Source organism: Chlorocebus sabaeus, chromosome 26 (genome assembly GCF_047675955.1).
Source record: "Chlorocebus sabaeus isolate Y175 chromosome 26, mChlSab1.0.hap1, whole genome shotgun sequence".
Classification (NCBI taxonomy): Eukaryota; Metazoa; Chordata; class Mammalia; order Primates; family Cercopithecidae; genus Chlorocebus; species Chlorocebus sabaeus.
The window spans coordinates 50,638,844-50,661,230 of NC_132929.1; the positions used below are offsets into that span (position 1 = coordinate 50,638,844).

Here is a 22,387-nt window from a genome sequence, read left to right on the forward strand (position 1 = left end):
GGTGGGCCCGGTGGGCTTCCTCTGGTAGGAAGAGAAGTGTCTCATGCCTGAGAAGATGCTGACCCGGAGGGGTACAAGAAAGCTCCTGGTGGTTCTCCACTTTTACCCATGATGTCACAGCTTTGCCCTGTCCCCACCCCTGCCATGTGCCAGGCCTTATGTCATACCAGATTTGGCAGGGGCTGAGGATGCAGGGCAGAGGGGAAATCTTGGCACCTTGCAGTCAGGGGGACTCCCTCCCCACCCCACCTTATCAGGGCACATACAGGGAATGTGGACCAGCCATGAGATTTTCTCCCCTCACTCAGGTTGTCCAGGCACAGTGGTCAGTACAGAACCTCTGAAGGTGTGAGGAGGCTTCATGTATTCCCTGAGGCAGGCAAGTGGGGTGTTCCCCTTGTCCTGTTGTGGCCCTGACGCTTCCTCTACCAGCCAACAGGACCTGAAATCCAGGGAGATCTGACTTTGAAGTCTACCTTGTGTCTGTTCCTCAGCCCCGCTGTAGTTCCATCCACCATGATCTCTCCTGGCCCAGTGAAACAGCCTCCTTGCCACCTCCACTCCATCTTCTCTGCACACTGCCAGACTAATTTTTCTAAAACTACACCATTCATTCAACAACAAATATTTGAATACCTACTGTTTGCTAGGACTGGGGTTCATCAGTAAGCAAAACACACCCTGTGGAGTCCACAGTTGGGAAGACAATCAAATAGTCACATATAGGCGGTGACAAACTTAAGTGCTACATGAGGAACACAAAACATGGGAATCTTTGTAGATCAGGGAGGGCTTCTGGAAATAAGCAGCATTTAAGCTGAGATCTGAAGTGGAATGAACAGGTTGTACGGCAGGAGTTAGCAGCATTCCAGGAAGAGATGCTGAGACTGGAGGGAGGGCAGCTTTGTCAGATCTCCAAGAAGGTGGGTGAGGATGTACAAACAGCCAGGCCTGACAGGTGAGACTGTGGCTCTGGCAAAGACTTGGCTTTTATCAAACAGAATAATGGGAAGCCAACGACAAGTTTCATCAGGAGGGTGACATGTCAGATAATCTTTTTTTTTTTTTTTTTAAATGAAGTCTCACTCTGTCACCCGGGCTGGAGTGCAGTGGTGCCATCTCAGCTCACTGCAACCTCCATCTCCTGGATTCAAGCGATTGTCCTACCTCAGCCTCCCAAGTTACTGGGATTACAACAGGCATGCGCCACCACAGCCTGGCTAATTTTTGTATTTTTAGTGGAAACGGGGTTTCACCGTGTTGCCCAGGCTGGTCTCAAACTCCTGACCTCAAGTGATCCACCACCTCAGCCTCCCAAAGTGCTGGGATTACAGGCGTGAGCCACTGCACGTGGCCCAGATACGTGTTTTTGAAACCACCCTAGCTACTGGTAGAGGAGTTTCAGGGAGTACAGTGAGGACTGGTCCAGATAAGAGACGGTCTCCAGAGAGATTTAGCCCCAGAGCTAAAATTGACCGAACTTGGCTATGGATTCTGTGTGAGGGTGGAGGAGAGGGAGGGGCCACAGCAAGGCCTGACTGAGCAGAACGGATGCAGGGAGGGCAGCAGGGGGCATCCGCTGAGCGAGGACGGGAGACTCATGCTTAGGAGGGAGCATCACGAGCTCTGTTAAGACCATATTAAGGTTTTTGTTATTTTGATACAGGGTCTCGTTCTGTCGCCCAGGCTAGAGTCCAGTGGTGCAAACACAGCTCACTACAGCCTTGACCTCCCAGGCTGAAGCAGTCTTCCTGCCTCAGCCTCTCAAGTAGCTGGGACTACAAGTGCATGCCACCATGATCGGCTCATTTTTAAATTTTTTGTAGAGACGAGGTCTCCCTATGTTGTCGAGGCTAGCCTTGAACTCCTGGGCTCAAACGGTCCTCCTGCCTCAGCCTCCCAAAGTGTTGGGATTACAGGCGTGAGCCACCACACCCAGCCACACATTGAGTTTTAAGTGAAGCTTTGAAACTGCAAAGAAGCCGGGCGTGGTGGCTCACACCTGTAATCCCAACACTTCGGGAGGCCAAGGCCAGTGGATCACTTGAAGTCACGAGTTAGAGACCAGCCTGACCAACACGGTGAAACCTCATCTCTACTAAAAATATAAAATTAGCCATGGGTGGTGGGGCACACCTGTAATCCCACCTACTCAGGAGACTGAGGCAGGAGAATTGCTTGAACCAGGGAGGCAGAAGTTGCAGTGAGCCGAGATCATGCCACTGCACTCCAGCCTGGGCAACAAGAGCGAAAGTGCATCTCCAAAAAAAAAAAAAAAAAAAAAGGTCAAGAAGAGGAGGTTGACCACACAAGTGCCATGTCATAAAAGCCAAGGAAAAAGAACTTCAAGAGGAGGAAGCCACCGGGGTCCCCACCTCCCAGAAGGCACAGAGATGGGGGCTGAGTCTGCTACTTGGTTTTGTTTTATTTATTTATTTATGAAACGGAGTCTCACTCTGTCGCCAAAGCTGGAGAGCACTGGCACAATCTCAGCTCATTGCAACCTCCGCCTCCTGGATTCAAGCAATTCTCCTGCCTCAGCCTCCTGAGTAACTGGGATTACAGGTGCCCGCCGCCACGCCTGGCTAATTTTTGCATTTTTAGTAGAGACAGGGTTTCACCATGTTGGCCATGCTGGTCTTGAACTCCTGACCTCAGTGATTCATCCACCTCGGCCTCCCAAAGTGCTGTGATTACAGGCATGAGCCACTGTGCCCGGTCAAACTGCTCCTCGGGTTTAGCCACAACACCTGTGTTGGTAAGGGATGATTCCACAGTGACTAGAGAAGGGTGTGAGCAACGCAAGAGGTGGACAGTCTGGGAAATGAAGTTGTAATGGAGATGAGAGAGGAAGAGTGACAGAAGGATGTGGTAGATTTAGTTTTTTTCTTTTCTTTTCTTTTTTTTTTTTTTTTGAGATGGAGTCTTAATCTGTCGCCTAGGCTGGAGTGCAGTGCTGCCATCTCAGCTCACTGCAACCTCTGCCTCCCAGGTTCAAGTGATTCTCCTGCCTCAGCCTCCCGAGTAGCTGGGACTACAGGTGCCCGCCACCACACCCAGCTAATTTTTGTATTTTTAGTAGAGACGGGGTTTCAGTATGTTGGCCAGGCTGGTCTTGATCTCTTGACCTCCCAAAGTGCTGGGATTACAGGCATGAGCCACCGCACCCAGCTGGTAGATTTAAGACAGCAGAGTCTTGAGCAAATTTGGCTGCCAAAGGGAAGGACATTGACCTTCAAATCGTACTGAGTACTGAGAGTAAGGCAAGAGATATAGACAGGAGGGGTGGTATATAGATGGTAGAGCCTTCCTTAGAGCAGGGGGTGGGTGGTGGGAAGCCAGAACATGGGGGAACCAGCCTGAGATGGGAGAGGGATAGTCCCTCTGAAAGTGCAGAGGAGAGAGACTCAGGCAGTGGTGCACTGGTGAATGTTTAATATCCAAATCTAGGACACGGGCTGGGTGGGGTAGCTCTGATTTATAGCATTTGCTGATATCCGTGGAGTTAATACTCTCACTGTGGTCAATTTCAAGCTACCAACCTGACTTCGCTGAATACAGCGGGGGATGGGGATTCCATCAATCAGCTCTCACAGCTGGTCCAAGCTAGCCAGGGTTCAGAAACCTACAGTGAAGCCCGTGGCTATAGGGTCACAACAGGGGCCAGCCAAGCAACACAAGAGAGATGGGCCAGGCATAAAACAAACAGGAGTGAAAGGACAGGGCTCAGCCAATGGGACCCTGAGGGTTGCAGGCCCAGGTGGCTGGATGTTCCCATTCATCTTTCCTTTTTTTTTTTTGAGATGGAGTCTAGCTCTTGTCACCTAGGCTGGAATGCAGTGGCATGATCTCGGCTCAGTACAACCTCTGCCTCTGGGGTTCAAGCGATTCTCGTGTCTCAGCCTCCCCAGTAGCTGGGATTACAGGTGGGATTACCACCACACCTGGCTGATTTTTGTATTTTTAGTAGAGAGAGGGTTTTGCCGTATTGGCCAGGCTGGTCTCGAACTCCTGACCTCAAGTGATCTGCCCGCCTCAGATAGGTGTGAGCCATTGCACCCAGCCTCTCTCTCTGTTTCTACTTGTTTTTTCCTCTTTCTTTTCTCTCATCTCTCCCTTCTCTGCTCTGGCCACCGGCTCATCACAGATGAGCAAGACATAGATCCTACCCTTAAGGAGCTTGTGAACTGATGGGGAGCCTTCTCAGGACTCAGTCTGCCGGCTGGAAAAGTGGGGGAATACCTGCCACCAGCACTCCACCAATGGGGCAGAGGCAGTGGGAAGTGCAGGGAGGCTTCTCAGACACTCAAAGAACAGGCAGGGACAGCAAGGGCCTTCCTGGCAAAGGAAGGGCACTGCCCAGTCAAAGGTGGTGAGGTGCGACAGCAAGCTGACCAACTTGCTGGGGCTCAGATGCCAAGGGGTGTGGCTTGGGAGCCAGTGAGGCTAAAGCCAAAGCAGGGGCCTGGACCTCACCTGCCTCTGTAGGCCCAATGAGGTGCTCAACTTTATGGGAAGATAGCCAGGAGCAATTGAAGGGCTTAGGACAGAGGTGTGGTGTGGCCAGATCTGTATTTTTTTTTTTTTTTTTTTTGAGATGGAGTCTCGCTGTGTCACCCAGGCTGGAGTGCAGTGGCCGGATCTCAGCTCACTGCAAGCTCTGCCTCCCGGGTTCATGCCATTCTCCTGCCTCAGCCTCCCAAGTAGCTGGGACTACAGGCGCCCGCCACCTCGCCCAGCTAGTTTTTTGTATTTTTGTATTTTTGTATTTTTATTTTTTTGAGAGGGAGTCTCACTCTGTCGCCCAGGCTGGAGCGCAGTGGCCGGATCTCAGCTCACTGCAAGCTCCGCCTCCCGGGTTTAGGCCATTCTCCTGCCTCAGCCTCCCGAGTAGCTGGGACTACAGGCGCCGGCCACCTCGCCTGGCTAGTTTTTTGTATTTTTTGGTAGAGACGGGGTTTCACCGGGTTAGCCGGGATGGTCTCGATCTCCTGGCCTCGTGATCCGCCCGTCTTGGCCTCCCAAAGTGCTCAGATTACAGGCTTGGGCCACTGCGCCCGGCCCAGATCTGTATTTTTATTTATTTATTTATTTATTTATTTATTTATTTATTTATTTATTTGAGACAGAGTTTCACTCTTGTTGCCCAGGCTGGAGTGCAATGATACAATCTCGACTCACTACAACCTCTGCCTCCCGGGTTCAAGTGATTCTCCTACCTCAGCCTCCCAAGTAGCTAGAATTACAGGCATGCACCATCATGCATATTTGGTATTTTTAGTAGAGATGGGATTTCATCATGTTAGTCAGACTGGTCTGGAACTCCTACCTCAGGTGATCCACCCGCCTTGGCCTTCCCAAGTGCTGGGATTACAGACGTGAGCCACCGCACCCGGCCCAGATCTGCATTTTAGAAAGACCTTTCTCACTGCAGTCTGGGAGAGAGTGAGGAGGCTGCAGTCAGCAGGTAGTGGGGAAGAGGAGGATGAAGGAGCTGCTGTCCTACTGAGCTGAGCACTGTCTGCCAGGCCCTACGTTCCATGTCACTTTTCAAACAACTCTTGGAGGTATATGCCATTAATGCTCCCATTTTACAGATAAGAAAACTAAGACTTGACAAGATTAAGGAACCGGGTAACACAGTATGAATGGCAAGAACAAATACAAGAGCCTGCTTACGGCTAGATGTGGGGATGAGGCAGAGGGAAGGATATGGGAGCAGTTCCACTCTGGTGTAAGGGGGTGGTGCCGCCTGGGAGACCTGAGGCCTGGAGGAAGATGAAGGGGCTGGAGAAGAGGAATTCAGTTTGGAATTCCTGGGGGCCTTAGTGACATCCAAGCAGGGATATCCCCTGCAAAGAGACACATTCATTCAAGTCTTCCAGGAGAGGCTGGCTAGAAGTAGATTTGAGAGTGCGCACAGGGATGTGCTTGAAGTCAGGGCATGGAGGAGCTTGGTCAGGGAGTGTGGGGTTGGGGAGAAGCAAGTCCTGAGGCTTATGCAGGTAGGCAGGGAGAGCAGCTGGCAAAGGAGTAGTGAAGGGAGCAGCCAGGGGCAGGGGGAGAAGCAGGTGGGCCTTGGGGGGACTCAGGGTGCAGGAGGGGTCATGGAGAAAAGGTGTATGTCAGCAGCATTTCAAGTAGCAGAGACTGGGTTGAGAAGGGTCTCCTAGGACCAAAGAACAGGCATCACTGCTCATGCCTTTGTAAGGGCGTTTTCCATGGAGTGGTGGGGACAGGAGCGGGAAGCCAGGGGCTTGAGGATCCAGTGAGGAGGCGGGGACAGAATGGACCACCTATCCACCAGCGTGGCTGTAAAGGCAGGAGGAGCAGATGGAGGCAGGTGAAGGCTTGGTGTTGCAAAATAGTATCTTTTATTTTCTTTTCTTTTTTTATTTTATTTATTTTTTTTTTTTTTGAGACGGAGTCTTGCTCTGTCGCCCGGGCTGGAGTGCAGTGGCCGGATCTCAGCTCATTGCAAGCTCCGCCTCCCGGGTTCTCGCCATTCTCCTGCCTCAGCCTCCCGAGTAGCTGGGACTACAGGCGCCCGCCACTTCGCCCGGCTAGTTTTTTTGTATTTTTTGTAGAGACAGGGTTTCACCGGGTTAGCCGGGATGGTCTTGATCTCCTGACCTCGTGATCCGCCCGTCTCGGCCTCCCAAATTGCTGGGATTACAGGTGTAAGCCACTGCACCCGGCCTGTGAAATGATTTCTTATAGCATGTCCTAACATTTCACATTTAACATTTCACAACTTTGATTTTAATCCATTTGTAAAGCTTCAGTCACTGACTCCTATTGGGAACCTCCAAAGCACAGTAAAATTTCAGCTATCCAGAATTCTTGGCAAATGAGTCATTCTGGAAAACCAACTTTTATCACGCCACTGCACTCCACCCTGGGCGACAGAGTGAGAATTTGTCTCAAAACAAAACAAAACAAAACAAAAAAACAAATAGCTAGCTAGGCACAGTAGTGCATGCCTATAGTCTTAGCTCCTCTACGATCCTGCCATTGCACTCCAGTCTGGGTGACAGTGAGACCCTGTTTAAAAAAATAATAAAAGTAGAGAGAGGATATAAGAAACCCCTGCATCCTGCCATCCAGCTTCAGCACTTACCAACTCAAGGTCAATTCTGTCTCATCTCTACCCCACCTGCTCCCCACAAGCCCTGGAATATTTTGAAGCAAATCCCCGACATTACAGCAATTCATCTGTAAAGCTTTTGTATGTTTCTCCAAAAGACAACACTTTAAAAACATAACCACAGGCTGGGTGCGGTGGCTCATGCCTGTAATCCCAGCACTTTGGGAGGCCGAGACGGGCGGATCACGAGGTCAGGAGATCGAGACCATCCTGGCTAACACAGTGAAACCCCGTCTCTACTAAAAAAAAAAAAAATACAAAAAATCAGCCGGGCGTGGTGGCGGGTGCCTGTAGTCCCAGCTACTCAGGAGGCTGAGGCAGGAGAATGGTGTGAACCTGGGAGGCGGAGCTTGCAGTGAGCTAAGATCGCGCCACTGCACTCCAGCCTGGGTGACAGAGCGAGACTCTGTTTCAAAAAAAAAAAAAAAATAATAATAATAAAATAACCACAAGCCAGGCGTGGTGGCTCATGCCTTTATTTCCAGCTATTCAGGAGGCAGGAGGATCCTTTGAACCCAGGAGTTTGAGTCCATCCTGGGTAACATAGGAAGACACTACCTATCAAAAAAAAAAAAAAGGCCAGGCACGGTGGCTCATGCCTGTAATCTCAGCACTTTGGGAGGCTGAGGCAGGCTGATCACGAGGTCAGGAGATTGAGAGCATCCTGGCTAACACGGTGAAACCCTGTCTCTACTAAAAAATACAAAAAATTCGCCGGACGTGGTGGCGGGTGCCTGTAGTCCTAGCTACTCGGGAGGCTGAAGCAGGAGAATGGTGTGAACCCAGGAGGCGGAGCTTGCAGTGAGCTCAGATTGCGCCACTGCACTCCAGCCTGGGCGACAGTGCAAGACTCAGTCTCAAATAAATAAATAAATAAATACAATAAAAAATAAAAAGCATAACCACAATACCATATTAGTCCTTAATTTTTTTTTTTTTTTAGATGGATTTTCACTCTTGTCACCCAGGCTGGAGTGCAATGGAGCAATCTCCGCTCACTGCAACCTCTGCCTCCCGAGTTCAAGTGATTCTCCTGCCTCAGCCTCCCAAGTAGCTGGGATTACAGGCATGCACCACCACGCCTGGCTAATTTTTTGTTGTTTTTTTTTTTTAGTAGAGACGGAGTTTCACCATGTTGGCCAGGCTGGTCTCAAATTCCTGACCTCAGGTGATCCATCCACCTTGGGTTCCCAAAGTGCTAGGATTACAGACATGAGCCACGGTGCCTGGCCCTAAAATTTTTTAACAATTCTTCAGTATAGTCAAATATTCATTGTTCAAAAATATCCATTGTTCAAATTTCCCCAATATCTTTTTTTTTGTTTTCCCAGTTGGGTTAAAATTTGGCTCCAAACAAGGTCTGCACGTTGCGTTTTTGTGCTGTCTCTAAAGACTCCCTTTCTTTTTTTCATGTAATGCATTTGTTGAGGAAACCAGGCTGCCTGGAAGGATGAGCCTGGGGGAATGAGGGAGAGGAAGAGAGGGGGCAGGGAGGAGAGAAGGATGGGTGTCCAGATAGACGTGCCACCCATGCTGGGGGACACAGGCAGGATGTGGAGGCCTGTCTCCCTAACTGGGAGGGGAGGCCAGGGCTGCTGAAGGGTGGAGCCCAACCCTGGGTGCCCCCCTCCCTCCACCACATCCAGCTGCTGGATGTGAGGGGAGATAGAAAGACGGCCTGAGTCAGGAGCAGGGGCAGAGCTCGGGTTGTGGAGGGGTCCCGCTGCTCACGTCAGACTGGAGGTGAGGAAGGGGCGGGGCCTGACAGCAGGCCTGGAAGGAACAGGATGTCGATGCTGGAGAGGGAGAGAGAGGACAGTGCCAAAACCCAGCTCCTGGCCAGTCCCCAGCTCCTCCCTGCCTGGCCCTATCCCAGGATCCCCTCCCCGGCCTCTCAGCTATGATCTACCCCAGGGCCCAGACATCAGGCGCCTTCACAATGCCGGTGGTCAGTGGTCCAGGTCCCTTGTTCTGCCTTCTCCTCCTGCTCCTGGAACCCCACAGTCCTGAGACGGCGCGTCCTCCTCTGCGCAGGTTTGAATACAAGCTCAGCTTCAAAGGCCCAAGGTTGGCATTGCCTGGGTCTGGAATACCCTTCTGGAGCCATCATGGAGGTGAGGGGCAGGGATGGGGACCAGCCATGCCCAGGGTCCCTCAAAGTGCTGGAGGGGCTGTGACTTGGTGGGGAGTGGGTCTGTCACAGCCATCCTCTGTCCAGGGTGGGGTAGGGCCTGGGACAGTGCCAGGCACCCCAGGACCCCTCCCAGGCTTGTCTCCTGCTCCACCCCCTCAACACCCCCGACCCCTGCCCAGGCTGTTTCTCCTCTACCTCTCTGCTTCCCTGCGCCAGAACTTCTCTCTTCTCCTCTGCCTCTCCTTGGACCCCTGCCCTTCCTCTGTCTCTCTGACCTGTGGACACACAGACACATGCTCACACACTAAGTCCCAGACACACAGAAGGCAATGTGGACCAGCACAAGCCTCCACTCTCCTGGCTGCATCCCAGCAGGCCTGTGGCTGGCCATGAGAACTGGGGGCTACCTGGAGGGAGGCATCCTCATTCCAGGCGAGTGGGCACCAGCCTTTCCCTGTATGTGTGTTGTGGGTGGAAGCAGGCATGAGAGCATCTTAGCCCATAGGTTTGTGTTCAGGGACTTCCAAACCTGGACCTACAAAGAGTGTGTCTTCTACCAGATCTTGTTCCAAAAAGGATTTGTGATGATGAAACTACAAGATAGAAGGGAGCTTGCTTACATTAGGAGTGAGCAAGGACAATGAGGATTAGAGTGGAACATGAAATAGTCTAGGAGCATGGCTTCCAAAACATACGCTGTGAGGTCTGTCCACCTCAGAGTTAGGCCATAAATTTAATTCTGAGCCTCTTAGCAGGCAAAGCAAAGATAGAAAGCAGATCAGCTGTGGATTTCTGTCTATAAGATGTGAGTTCTTGGCCGGGCACAGTGGCTCACACCTGTAATCCCAGCACTTTGGGAGGCCGAGGCAGGTGGATCAAGAGGTCAAGAGATCGAAACCATCCTGGTCAAAATGGTGAAACCCCGTCTCTACTAAAAGTACAAAAATTAGCTGGGTGTGGTGACACGCACCTGTAGTCCCAGCTCCTCGGGAGGCTGCGGCAGGAGAATTGCTTGAACCCGAGATCCTGCCATTGCACTCCAGCCTGGGCACCACAGAACCAGACTCTGTCTCAAAAAAAAAAAAAAAAAAAAAAAAAAAAAAAAAAAAAGTTAGTTCTGAGAAATGGCATGATTCCTGACTAAGGCCAGGAAAAAATATCCCTTTTATTTATTTATTTATTTTTTGAGATGGAATTTCACTCTTGTTGCCCAGGCTGGAGTGCAATGGTGTGATCTCTGCTCACCGCAACCTCCACCTCCCGGATTCAAGTGATTATCCTGCCTCAGCCTCCTGAGTAGCTGGGATTACAGGTGCGTGCCACCACACGCAGCTAATTTTTGTATTTTCAGTAGAGACGGGGTTTCACCATGTTGGCCAGGCTGGTCTCCAACTCCTGACCTCAGATGATCCGCCCGCCTCGGCCTCCCAAAGTGCTGGGATTATAGGTGTGAGCCACTGCGCCCAGCCCAAAATATATCCCTTTAAGATGATAGGCCCTATCAGTAGGGTTTCTTCCAGTCCTCTTTCATAAAGACACAGGAGGTAACAAAAAAGTGGGCTGTTTCTCACAACACCATACCGGCCTCTGCCTCAAGACCAGGATGGCAAGCTTATACAACGCTCACTGCTCTGGGCCTTGCCAAGTCTGGGTGTCACAGATCATGTAAGGGAACAGAAGCACCTTCTCCAAGATCACCCAGTGATGTGTGCATTGTCTATTCATTCATTGGTTCACCCTGATGCTCCTCTGTGCCCAGCCCAGAGACACAGGGTAGAGCCAGGCTGAAGGAGCCCATGGTCTGGGGCAAGGTCTCACCCACAGGCCTCGTAAGGCTGAAAGCGTAGTAGACAGTGGGCAATCCTTGCCTCCTGCAAGGATTTCAGAGGCAGTGACAGCTTCCAGAGGCCCTGGGACTTGTGGCCTTGCAGCTCTGAGCCTCCCTACCCCCATCCCTGGCCTTTATAGAGCAAACAGGCTGGATTAGCAGCCTCCAGAACGTCCTGGCAGAGTCTGGGCCCTGGGCCAGGTTCCAGGCTGGCAGGTTGGAGGGTGGGGAGCGAGCTGGAGTAGGGCCTCTGAGTTCCCTGCCCCCAGTTCTTGCCAAGACTGCCTCAGTTTCTCTCCCATTCCTCCGTCCTACCATGCAGGGCTCCTTCCTTCCCACCCCACCACCGCCAGTGACAATTCTCACACACACACTCCATCCTACACTCTTTCATCGCCATTCTGCAGGCCGGTTCTCACCTCCGCAATTTTGCTTTCCTGCTTTCCTCACCTTGGAATGCCCCTAGGTCCTGTCCACCAGGAAGCTCCGGCCTCATTTGGCCACAGCCTAGAGTCCTGGGCCTCCTTGCAGTTACTTCTCCTAAAGTGCTCTCCTGTGTTCTGTGGTCTCAGGCACTTCCTTTTTTGTCACAAGGCCTCAGTTTCCTCATCTGAGAAATGGGAAGAGTTAGACACAAATCTCTCTCGTGGTGGAAAAAGCTTGCACTTAGGAGTCATAGGGAGCTGAATTCCGTCCAATCCACTTAGTTCCTTAACTTTTCTGAGCCTCAGTTTCCTCATCTGTTAGATGGGGTCTTATAAAAACAGACAACACACACTGCAGTGAGGCTTCACTGACGACGCGGACAGTGCTGGCATTCATTGCCCTCCCCGGCAAAGGCCCCTCCAGCTGTGCTGGGCTCTGACTCCTGCTTCCCTGGCTGCCTGGTTATTTAATGGCAGGCCTTGGCGTTGTCTCTTCCTCTTCCGGGAGCCCAGCCCAGGCCGGTGAGAGAGAGTGAAGGGGGAACTGGGGTATAGTGGGGCCTGGGGCTTGAACTGCCCTGGTCCACAGATGCCATCCTGGGCCTGGAGGAAGTGCGGTTAACACCATCCATGAGGAACCGGAGTGGCGCCGTGTGGAGCAGGGCCTCTGTCCTCTTCTCTGCCTGGGAAGTAGAGGTGCAGATGAGGGTGACGGGATTGGGGCGCCGGGGAGCCCAGGGCATGGTGAGTGTCCTCTCCCAGAGCTGACAGAGCAGGGTGGGTCAGGGAGGCAGGTGATGAGCCCTGGGGTCCCAGTATCTCACACGGTTCCCTGAGCTGAGGGGCTGGGGACCTACAGGCCGTGTGGTACACCCAGGGCAGGGGCCATGTAGGCTCTGTCCTCGGGGGACTGGCCTCATGGGACGGCATCGGGATCTTCTTTGACTCCTCGGCAGAGGATACTCAGGTGCGTAGTTGTCTCCTGCCTGCCAGCGCCCCTGCCCGCCCACACCCTCCCCCTCCCGCCGTGGCCGCAGCTCAGGCTGCTTCTCATCTCCCTGCAGAACAGTCCTGCCATCCGTGTGCTGGCCAGCAATGGGCACATCCCCTCTGAGCAGCCTGGGTAAGGGCCTGTCTAGACTGACCCCTCACCTCCATTTTTGCATTGGGAGGGGCCCATCCCCCCCATCCGAGCCCCTGCCCCAGCCTACTCCAGCAGAGGGCCCACCCTCCCAGAGCTGCCATCTTTGCTGGACTCTCACTCAGGCGAAGCCCACACCCATGGGGCTTGATGCCTGCAACCCAACAGCCCCAGGTGAAATGACACAGGCTGTGGCCTATGATGAGTATCTTCACTCCCATGATCTCATCCCATCTCCAATACCCTCCATAAGTGGGGGTTATTCGTCCCATTTACAGGTCAGGACATTGAGCCCCAGAGAGGGGAAGGGACGTGCTGTGGGCAGAGCTGAACTTTGAGCCCAGACTTACTCCTGAAGGGTCCCCGCTCTTCCCTGCTTAGCTGTCCCTTCGCTTTCCCAGATGATTTGGCTTCTGTCCCTCCCCAGCCGCCCCGATGCCTCCTCAGTAGCTGGGCCGGTTTGTCAGTGTCTCTCAGCAACCTTCTCTCGGATCATAACAATTAGAGTAATTGCCTGCATTTATGGAGTGAGCTGACTGTATGCCAGGCCCAGCACCACGTCCTTCTCGTTTACTGTCTTAGTTAACCCTCATAACATTGTTATGAGGTTGTTCCAATTACCATCCTCATTTTAGAGATGGCAACACTGGGGTTTGGAGACATGAGATGGCTTGCCCAAGGTCACACAGCTCGGGGCACAAACCCAGGTGGCTGCTCTGGTGCTGGCTTCTCCCCTGCCCTGTGCTGCCTCCCTCTTGGCGGAAGGCAGCACTGTCAGACGCTCTGCTGTGAGTAGCCTGAGGTGTCCAGAGACACTCAGCGTTTAACACTCTTCTCCTGACTCCCCAGAGCCTGCCATGCCGACCCGTCAGGGAGGCAGCCTGGTCACATTGTCCTTGGCTGCCAGGACATGTCCAGGTCATCCGTCCTGAGTCAGCTGGGAGAGGAAGGGGAAGCCAGAGGCACAGGGGACTTGGAGTTTAAGAGAAGAAGGAAGGAGGGGCCAGGCGTAGTATTTCACGCCTATAATCCCAGCACTTTGGGAGGCTGAGGCGGGCAAATCACCTGAGGTCAGGAGTTTGAGACCAGCCTGGCCAACATGGTGAAACCCCGTCTCTACTAAAAACAAAAAAAATTTAGCCGAGTATGGTGGCGAGCACCTGTAATCCCAGCTATTCGGGAGGCTGAGGCAGGAGAACCACTTGAACCCAAGAGGCAAAGGTTGCAGTGAGCTGAGATTGTGCCACTGCACTCCAGCCTGAGCAACAGAGCAAGACTCCATCTCAGAAAAAAAAAAAAGAGAGAGAAGGAGGAGGAGGGAGGGACGGGTGATAGGACAAGGGTGATAGGTGTGTCGGAGGGATGGAGGGCAGAAACTGCATTGTTAGTCCAGGCCTTTGTCCCCTTGAGGACAGGCCACAGGGAGGCCCCTGGTCCCTTCTGTAAATCCAAGTCCCAACACTCTGCCAGGCAGGGCTTGCTTCCCCTGCCCCTCTCTCTTCTGCCAAGGGAGCAGGCTACAAGAAGGGAGACTCAAGCTAGACAAGGTACCTATCCCATGCCAGCTCACCCAGTGCAAAGGGAGGTGGCACAGCAGATCTGGGCAGAGTGGCTTCTGGGACTGCCCTCACTGGCCAGGCCTTGAGTCCTGTATATCCTGGCTGGATTCCAACTGCCCACAAAGGCCAGGCGCGGTGGCTCACTCCTACAATCCCAGCACTTTGGGAGCCAAGACGGTGGATCACTTGAGGTCAGGAGTTCGAGACCAGCCTGACCAACAATGTGAAACCCCATCTCTACTAAAAATACAAAAATGAGCCAGGCGTGGTGGTGCATTCCTGTAGTCTCAGCTACTTGGGAGGCTGAGGTGGGAGGATCACTTAAGCCCAGCAGGCAGAGGTTGCAATGAGCCACAACTGTACCATTGCACCCCAGCCTGGGCAACAGAGTGTGACTCTTTCTCAAAAACAAACAAATGAACAAACTGCCCACAGGTATGGAGCCAGCCAAGTGCTGGGCTCCTGTCACTGGGACTTCCGGAACCGGCCACACCCCTTCAGAGCACGGATCACCTACTGGGGGCAGAGGCTGCGCGTGAGTCACTTCCTGCTTCTGACAGGGCTCTGAGTTACAGAGCTGCTGTGTGTGCGTGCCCATGGCCCCAACATACCAGTGCCTGTGACACTACGTGAGGCCCCTAGCACACACGGGCCAACATCCACAGGGGATCCCTACACAGAATCCTAATACTCACCCAGAGCACATACATGTAAGGGCTCACATGAGACCAGGAGTGCTGGTCACCTCCATGCCATTCTGATACCAAGCCCTAGGGCCATCTGCCCTCCTATGGCCAGGGGAGCCAGGGAGTCAGAGGTAGGGACAACCCCCTACCGCTCACTCCCTCTGTGTCCCTCAGGTGTCCTTGAACAGCGGCCTCACTCCCAGTGATCCAGATGAGTTCTGTGTGGATGTGGGGCCCCTGCTTTTGGTCCCTGGAGGTTTCTTTGGGGTCTCAGCAGCCACCAGCACCCTGGCAGGTGAGGATCCCACTGGTCAGGTAAGAGCAGAAGGGCAGTGATGAATGAATCACCCTGAGCACACCTTCTAAAGTGCACTGGGGTGGCATCAGCCACTTCACCACATGACCTGGGCCTCCACGACCCTTGGGAGAAGTCACGTCTGCCTTGAGACTTGCAAGTCTCAAATGGGATAAAACAAGAGAAACTTTGATTTCAGTGCTGGCCCCATAAGTGCCCCTAGCTGGGAGCTGTGGGACAAGTGGAAGACAGACAGCAAGGAGGGACATTTAGGAAAATGGAGCAAAGAGATGTGATGCCATGGAGAGTCCACAGAGGATCCCACAGTGGGAAAGCCGAGGGAAACCAGAGCGTGGGAGTCCTTAGAATGCCAGGACCTTAGTCTGGTTTCTGAGGAGGAGAGTGATATGGTCAGAGCTATGCTGGAGAGGTGGCCACCACACAGTTGCTACTACCAGTAGCCACTGTGCTCTGGGGGCCTGAGGGTGTCACTTGGTTTACTGCCATGGCTGTAGCCCAGGATGTTTTGGGATCATCCAGTTCTGCCACTCACAGGGGCCTGCCTCTGACTGAGTGTGAGGTTCAGCCCTCACCACCCACCCATCTACCTGTCAACCCTCACATCTTTCCTATGAAGTGAGCAAGACAAGCATCAGGTGATGGCCCAAAGTCACCCCTCTTGCCTCAGTGGGATATCATGGCAGTGAAGGTGGAGGCTGAGCCAGGGGGCTGCTGGGTGGAGGGGTCTTACTTCTCCTTCATCTGTCCCCTTCCAGATGATCATGATGTCCTGTCCTTCCTGACTTTCAGCCTGAGTGAGCCCAGCCCAGAGGTGATGCCAGCCCTGGCCTACCTGGGAATGGCAGCCCAGGGACCCTGCCCTTGACCATGTCATGGTGCCCTCAGACCTGCCATTCCAGCCCTTACCTCCACCTGGCCTCTGAGCTCTGCTCAGGCCAGACCTTGTGCTGGGCAGTGCTGTGGGCCAGGCCCGGTCTGCAAGGCCTCACAGGCTGACTGGCTCAGGCTGTGACATTACAGTTCAGAGTGATCAGTGCCAGGTCTCAAAAGGCACAGGGGGCTGTGGGAGCACAGAGGAGGGGTCCCAACCAGCCAGGGGGTCAAGGAAGGCTGCCTGGAGGAGATGAGCTTAAAGGAGCCACGGATCAGCATGTACAGGCCTGAGGCCACAGCAGGGAGGGAAGAGGGTGGGGATCTGTGTGAAGGCAGAACTCAGAGGGCTGGAAACTGCAGGGCCAGATGGCCAGGGAGGGAGACTGGGCTCGTGGGGAAGCCTGTGGGAAGGCTCCCCTCACCTCTGGATCTCCCATGGGTTTGGGGCCTGACTTTCTGTCTTCCTCCCCCAGGTTCCCCCTCAGCCCTTCCTGGAGATGGAGCAGCTCCGTCTGGTGAGGCAGCTGGAAGGGCTGCGGGCAAGGCTGGACCTGGGCACCAGGGCGGATGTAACTCCAGAGTCAGGCTCTGAAGCTCAAGGAGAAGGTAGGGACTGAGAGAGCAGGCAGGTGGCGCCCATCTGAGTGTCACAGCATCCTCCACCCTTATGACCAGGAGTCCTTCAATCTGAAGGGAAACTGAGGCCTGAGGAGGCCATATCTAAGCAGGCCCTGGGCCCAAGTGTTCTGTCCTATCCCCACCTTACCACTCAGACTCATTTTCCAGGAGAGGGTCTTAGAGGCAGCAGCCACACCTTCTGGCACCCCCTCCAAGAAGCCCCCCCAAAGATAAGATAGGCTGTGTTATGCCACCGTGGCTGGCTGCCCATCCCAGCTCTGCCCTAATTCCCAGGGGAAAGGCTCTTTGACCTGGAGGAGACGCTGGGCAGACACAGCCAGATCCTTCAGGCTCTGCGGGGTCTCTCCGAGCAGCTGGCCCAGGCTGAGAGGCAATGGAAGAAGCAGCTGGGGCCCCCAGGCCAAGCCAGGCCTGATGGAGGCTGGGTGAGTAGCCCCACAAGCATCCAAGGCTCCACCTGCGGGCCTGAAAGAGGAGCAAGCACTGTAGTAAGCAACTAGTCTCCCTAAGGCCTGGAGGGAAAGGAGGGCAGGGATGAAATGCTGCAGGTCACAGGATGGGGTACGGCAGCATGCGGGATGGCATCTCTGCACAACGAAATGCGCACGGGGCTGGGGCTCAGGCTGGGGCTGGGGAGAGGAGATGCCAGATATTTGGACTCGGCTCTGTAGATGAATGACAGAAATAGACTAGGTGCTAATTTGCATGTAGCTTCACATGCAATTTGCATACGGCTTGCTTAATGCTCAGTTGCACCAGAAGCCTCATTTCATCTCCATTGCCATCTGGCTCCTCCCCTAGGGAGTCATGCCTCGGGTCATGCCCTGCCTGGGGGCCTGAGAGCTAAACTCAGCCAAGGTGTTAGATACTGGGCAGAGGAGGCCAGCAGCTCTTGCGGGCTTTGCTGGACTCTGACAGCTCGAGGTTTTAATCTTGTGTCAGAGCAGCTTAGGCTGGGCTGCTAGTGTGGGGAAAAGGGGAGGGGACTCACACTCCAGGGCCAGGCCTCTCTGATCCTACCCTCAGGCCCTGGACACCACTCAGTAAGGCAGGGACCCAAACACTGGGTGTTGACCAGCACTGGCCCCAGCTTGGATAGTGCCCTGGGGGAACCAGGAAAGAGAGGACTGGGCTGGGCCTCTGCCTCCTTCAGGGGACAGAACCACTTTTAGAAGGGAGAGGTATTTTGGCCTGGCGTGGTGACTCACGCTTGTAATCGTAGCACTTTGGGAGGCCAAGGTGGGCGGATCACGAGGTCAAGAGATCGAGACCATCCTGGCCAACATGGTGAAACTCTGTCTCTACTAAAAATACAAAAATTATACAAAAATTAGCTGGGCGTGGTGGCATGCGTCTGTAGTCCCCGTTACTTGGGAGGCTGAGGCCAAAGAATTGCTTGAACCTGGGAGGCGGAGGTAGCAGTGAGCTGAGATTGTGCCACTGCACTCCAGCCTGGCGACAGAGCAAGACTCCATCTCAAATAAATAAGAAGGGAGAGGTATTTTGAGAAAACCCTGAAGTGGCCACTGTTGGGAGGAAACAACCACCCCTGGGGAGAGGGGTGTGAGTGGAGGGGGAATGCGGGAAGCCCCTGTGGATGAGGTCAGAGAAACACAGTGTGTCCAAATAAGGAAGGCCTGGTAATCTGGGAAGGCCTCTGGAAGGAAGAGGCTGCAGTGAACCTGGGAAGGTGGGCTCTGACAAGAGAGGGGCTGTGTCCTGGGCCCTAGACAAGAGGCTGGCCCTCCTGCAGGACTCTGCTAAGGTCGATGCCCTGCTCCATGGACAGAGGACTCTGCTCCAGGCCCTGCAACAGATGAGGTAAGGGACTCGGTGGGGACCCCTCCACTACCTTGTTTCTCTGCCTGAAGTTCCTCCATTAGCCCTTCATTCCTTCCATCATTTCCTGAGCGCCCAGCACACAGCCTGTCAATTGGAAGGGCTGGGGGTGGAGTTAGGTTTGTTGAGTTGACTTGAATTTAACTGAATCAAGTTTAATGTTTTGCAAGTCCTTGTTGAAAAGCAATTCTCTCCAGGAGAAGCCCATCATGAAGGCCGCCTCAGACACTGCCACCCTCAGGAGGGTTAAGAAATCTGAGCGTTCCTTCAGTGGCAGCTCCTGGGATGAGGGGCATTTTGATGGGGGCTCTTGGAGAGGGAGCACAGCCAAGACTAGACCAGCTGGAGGAGGCAGTCCCTGACTTGGTTTTGTGCCCGCATTAGCTTCCTGTTATCCCACTCTAGGCTGGATCTCTGGAGCCCTGGGGGTTGGGGGAGTTCTGGGGATGCCGTGGAGGAGGCATGCGTCCCAACCTGAAGCCTAAAGCCCCCCTGTACACACAGAGCTAGATGGCTAGGGTTGGGGGTGGAGAGGCACCTAGATGAGAAGAAGGAAAGGAGTTAAATCCAGGATGGAAGGCAGAGGCGGGGAGCCTGGGGTTGACACAGATAGCTTTAGGGAGATCTTTATCTGAGCTAAAGTCTCAGGATCTAGGAAGAAGGTTGGAGGAGAAAAGACCAGTCCCCAAGAAGGGGCCCCATGGATGGTACCTGTTCCTCACCCATGTGCTGCCCCTGGGGAGATGGGAAATGATTAGGCCATTTGCGTGGAAGCAAAAGAGGTAATGAGTCATCTTACTTGGTTTCCACCCCCGATTAGGGATGCAGCTGTCCGCATGGCTGCAGAAGCCCGGGTCTCCTACCTGCCTGTGGGCACTGAGCATCATTTCTTAGAGCTGGACCACATCCTGGGCCTCCTGCAGAAGGAGCTTCAGGGCCCGGCGGTGAGGGGGAAGTAGTGGGGAGCATGGGGTCCCCAACCCTGATGTCTGGGCTCAGCCACCCTTCTTCTAGCACTTTGGCAGCCCCGAGCCATCCTGCCTTTGCCCTCCCCTCCCAGGACTGCTGGCAAGCACATCTGTGCCTGTGTCAGTGTCTGTATGTGCGTGCATACATGCCAGCACACATCTCATCTTCTCTCTGCCCTCTCTGCTCTCTGGAGAGTCCCACAGACTCAGCACCAGCAGAGCCCTGGACACCCCTCAATCCAAATGGGGTGGGCCGTGTCCAAGATCATTCAGAGTCCAGTGGTGGAATCAGATCTTCCCCATGCCCTGTCCCATCCTCGTTCCCTCGCCCTCACCCTGCTCACCCTGTCTTTGGCTCTCTACTTCTTTCTCTTCTCTTGAGCCCTGGGCCCCCTGATGATCCCAGGCCTTCCCAGCTGTTCCCACAAATGCAGCCATGGGAGCTGGGGTGGGGGAGGCAGCTTTGTACACTGCCCCCTCTCTAAGTTCCCTGGATGAGAGCCAGGACACCCCAAGCCTGGGGAAAGGAAACGGAGCATGCACATGGCCTAGATTCCAGGTCCCCCCCCTCCTTTTGAGTAAGAAACTAAGCTAGGACCTTAGACTTTCCCCTTTCAGAAGGCAGCGGCCAAGGCCCCCCGCCCACCTGGCCAGCCCCCAAGGGCCTCCTCGTGCCTGCATCCTGGCATCTTCCTGTTCTTCCTCCTCATTCAGACTATAGGCTTCTTCAGCTACGTGCACTTCAGGTGGGCCACTCCGTGAGTAGGACTTCCCACAGCACTGGCATCTCCTGGTTCTCAGCTATAGCCATTGGATTTAGGAGAGGGGACACTTCAGTCCAGAGGGGACCTGTCCAGTCCCCAAGTCACAAAGAGCACAGTGCAGGATAGGGCCCATTCTCTCACCAAGCACCACTGACCACCTGCTCATCCCCCAGCCCCATCTGGGTCCTGCTCTCATGGAGCTCACGCACACAGGTCTAACTGACCCTGTGTAGTCAATGCCATGATGTCAGGAAGCTGAGGGGCTACAAGAATGCAGAACACACTTGACCCCCCTTGGTTAGGGAATCAACCTGGAAGGGACATTTGATATGGTCATTAAGGTGACTAGGAGTTTTCCACCCTGACAAGATAGGTAAAGGCATAGAGGCAGAGGAAACAGCATGAGAAAAGGCAGGGAGGTATGAGAAAAACATAATATTTTAGAGAAAAAGTGGCAAGTTCAGTAGTGTTGGAGCAAAGGGCAGGACCTTTGTGAAACTGGGCAAAGAGATCTGAAAAAGTGAGAGGAGGTCACTAGTTTTGCTTGGTGTGTGTTTGCTGAATGAACGTGCACCATTTAGAGATGTGGGGTGTGCTAAGGGCCTCAGCAATGAGACTGACAATCTTTGTTGGTGGAATTTCAAGACAAGAAGAGTCCGTGTGGGTTGGGATGGTCCTGGAGGAGGAGTAAAATGAGCTAAGCTTTAAAAAGCACAAGGTGGAAATGCTCACAGGCTTCAGCACATGCACAGGAGTGCAGTGGTGGCAATCAGCCTGGAGCCACTAGGATAGACCTTACATGCCCCGGGGGAAAGCGTGGACCATATGCAGCAGGCCAAAGAGCCTCAGAAAGTCCAAGAACAGGGGAGGTTGTGGTGCAGTGAGTGTAGCAAGACAAGCACGAGAGTCTTGGTTTTTCAAAAGCCCATAAAGGAGAGATGCAAGTAGCCTGTAACCTTTTCTCTCGCAGCAGGCAGGAGCTGAATGAGAGCCTGCAAGAGTGTCTGTCCACAGGCAGCCTTCCTCTGGGTCCTCTACCACACACCCCCAGGGCCCCGGGGATTCTCAGGAGGCAGCCTCTCCCTGCCAGCATGCCTGCCTGACCCACCTCAGAGCCTGCTTTGCATCACTGGGAAGCAGGCAGTGTCTGGGGTGGGTGCTTGATCAGCATCCTCTTCGTCTGGGTGCCCAGCTCCCACCCACACCTGAGCTTTCAGCACACTCCCATCTTATTAAAGGTGATTTCCCTCTCCCCATGCTGTGATATGCTGGTCTTCTTTCCAGCCTCACCCTAATCTCTGTGAAGGCTTCCACCCCTTCTGAGTAGCTGGCTAGGAGCGCGCTCCAAGCAGGCAAGGAGGCCAAGGCCTGGCTTAACCTCCAAAAGACCAGATACCCCACGGGCTTTGAACCCTCGACTATGGAGGAAAAGCGAGCCATGACTGTATATAATTCTGTCCTCAAATTCACCCAGAACAGAGAGCAGTGTCCGTCCTGAGTCCCTCCAGCTCAGCCAGCATCATTGAGCAGCTCTCTCCCTCCCCACTCCTAACTGCTCCAGGGGCAGCAGGGGAGGCGCGTGACAGAGCAACCCTGAGAGGCCAACTCGCGGAACCATAAGTGGGATTCCCGCTCGCGCCCTCAGGTCTCCCTCCCTTTACCAGCGTCAAGCTCTTTGGGCAGCTGCTGGGTTCAGTGAGTTGGGTGGGTGGGGAGAATGAGGGGCGCCCAAGGCTGGGTTTTTACCCCTTGCTGCTACCTGGATCTCCCAGCTGAAATTCCAGTTATTAGTGGCCCAGGAGAGGAGAAAGTTGGAAGACGCTAGGGAACAGGGTTCCAGGAGTGTATCAGCTCAACCCCTCTCCCGGGAGAGCGACCCCACCACCGCAGGCCCTAATCCGCTGTCAGCAGTGCCCAGCGGAGCTCGGAGTTAAAGGAGGCACGTGGGGGAGGCGGGAGTGGGGAGCGGGCACGTGGTCCAGCCTTCTCAGCCCCGTGCTGCCCCCCGCCCCCCGTGAGGAGGGGTTTGGGGAGGTGGGGGCGGGCCCGGGCGGGGGCGGGCGGCGGG

At 54.0% G+C, this 22,387-nt stretch overlaps 2 protein-coding genes across 2 annotated transcripts in view; both read left to right on the plus strand.

The window, feature by feature from the left end:
• Positions 1 to 22,387, plus strand: part of PPCDC (phosphopantothenoylcysteine decarboxylase) — a 357,482-nt gene that overhangs the window by 86,748 nt on the left and 248,347 nt on the right. The window lies entirely within an intron of this gene.
• LMAN1L (lectin, mannose binding 1 like) lies at positions 8,850 to 21,510 on the plus strand. Its single transcript, XM_073011956.1, has 13 exons — positions 8,850 to 9,261; positions 12,124 to 12,278; positions 12,394 to 12,501; positions 12,599 to 12,657; positions 14,670 to 14,769; positions 15,095 to 15,215; positions 15,992 to 16,047; positions 16,583 to 16,715; positions 17,022 to 17,233; positions 18,484 to 18,569; positions 19,408 to 19,531; positions 20,174 to 20,301; positions 21,293 to 21,510. The coding sequence occupies exons 1-13, from the start codon at positions 9,048 to 9,050 to the stop codon at positions 21,420 to 21,422; spliced, it is 1,626 nt and encodes a 541-aa protein (XP_072868057.1). The 5' UTR covers positions 8,850 to 9,047; the 3' UTR covers positions 21,423 to 21,510.

Coding starts and splice junctions, on each gene's coding strand:
- LMAN1L (XM_073011956.1), top strand. CDS start 9,048: ATGATCTACCCCAGGGCCCAGACATCAGGCGCCTTCACAATGCCGGTG. Junction 12,279..12,393: donor GCCGGGGAGCCCAGGGCATG/GTGAGTGTCCTC, acceptor GGGGACCTACAG/GCCGTGTGGTACACCCAGGG. Junction 20,302..21,292: donor TTCAGCTACGTGCACTTCAG/GTGGGCCACTCC, acceptor CTCTCGCAGCAG/GCAGGAGCTGAATGAGAGCC.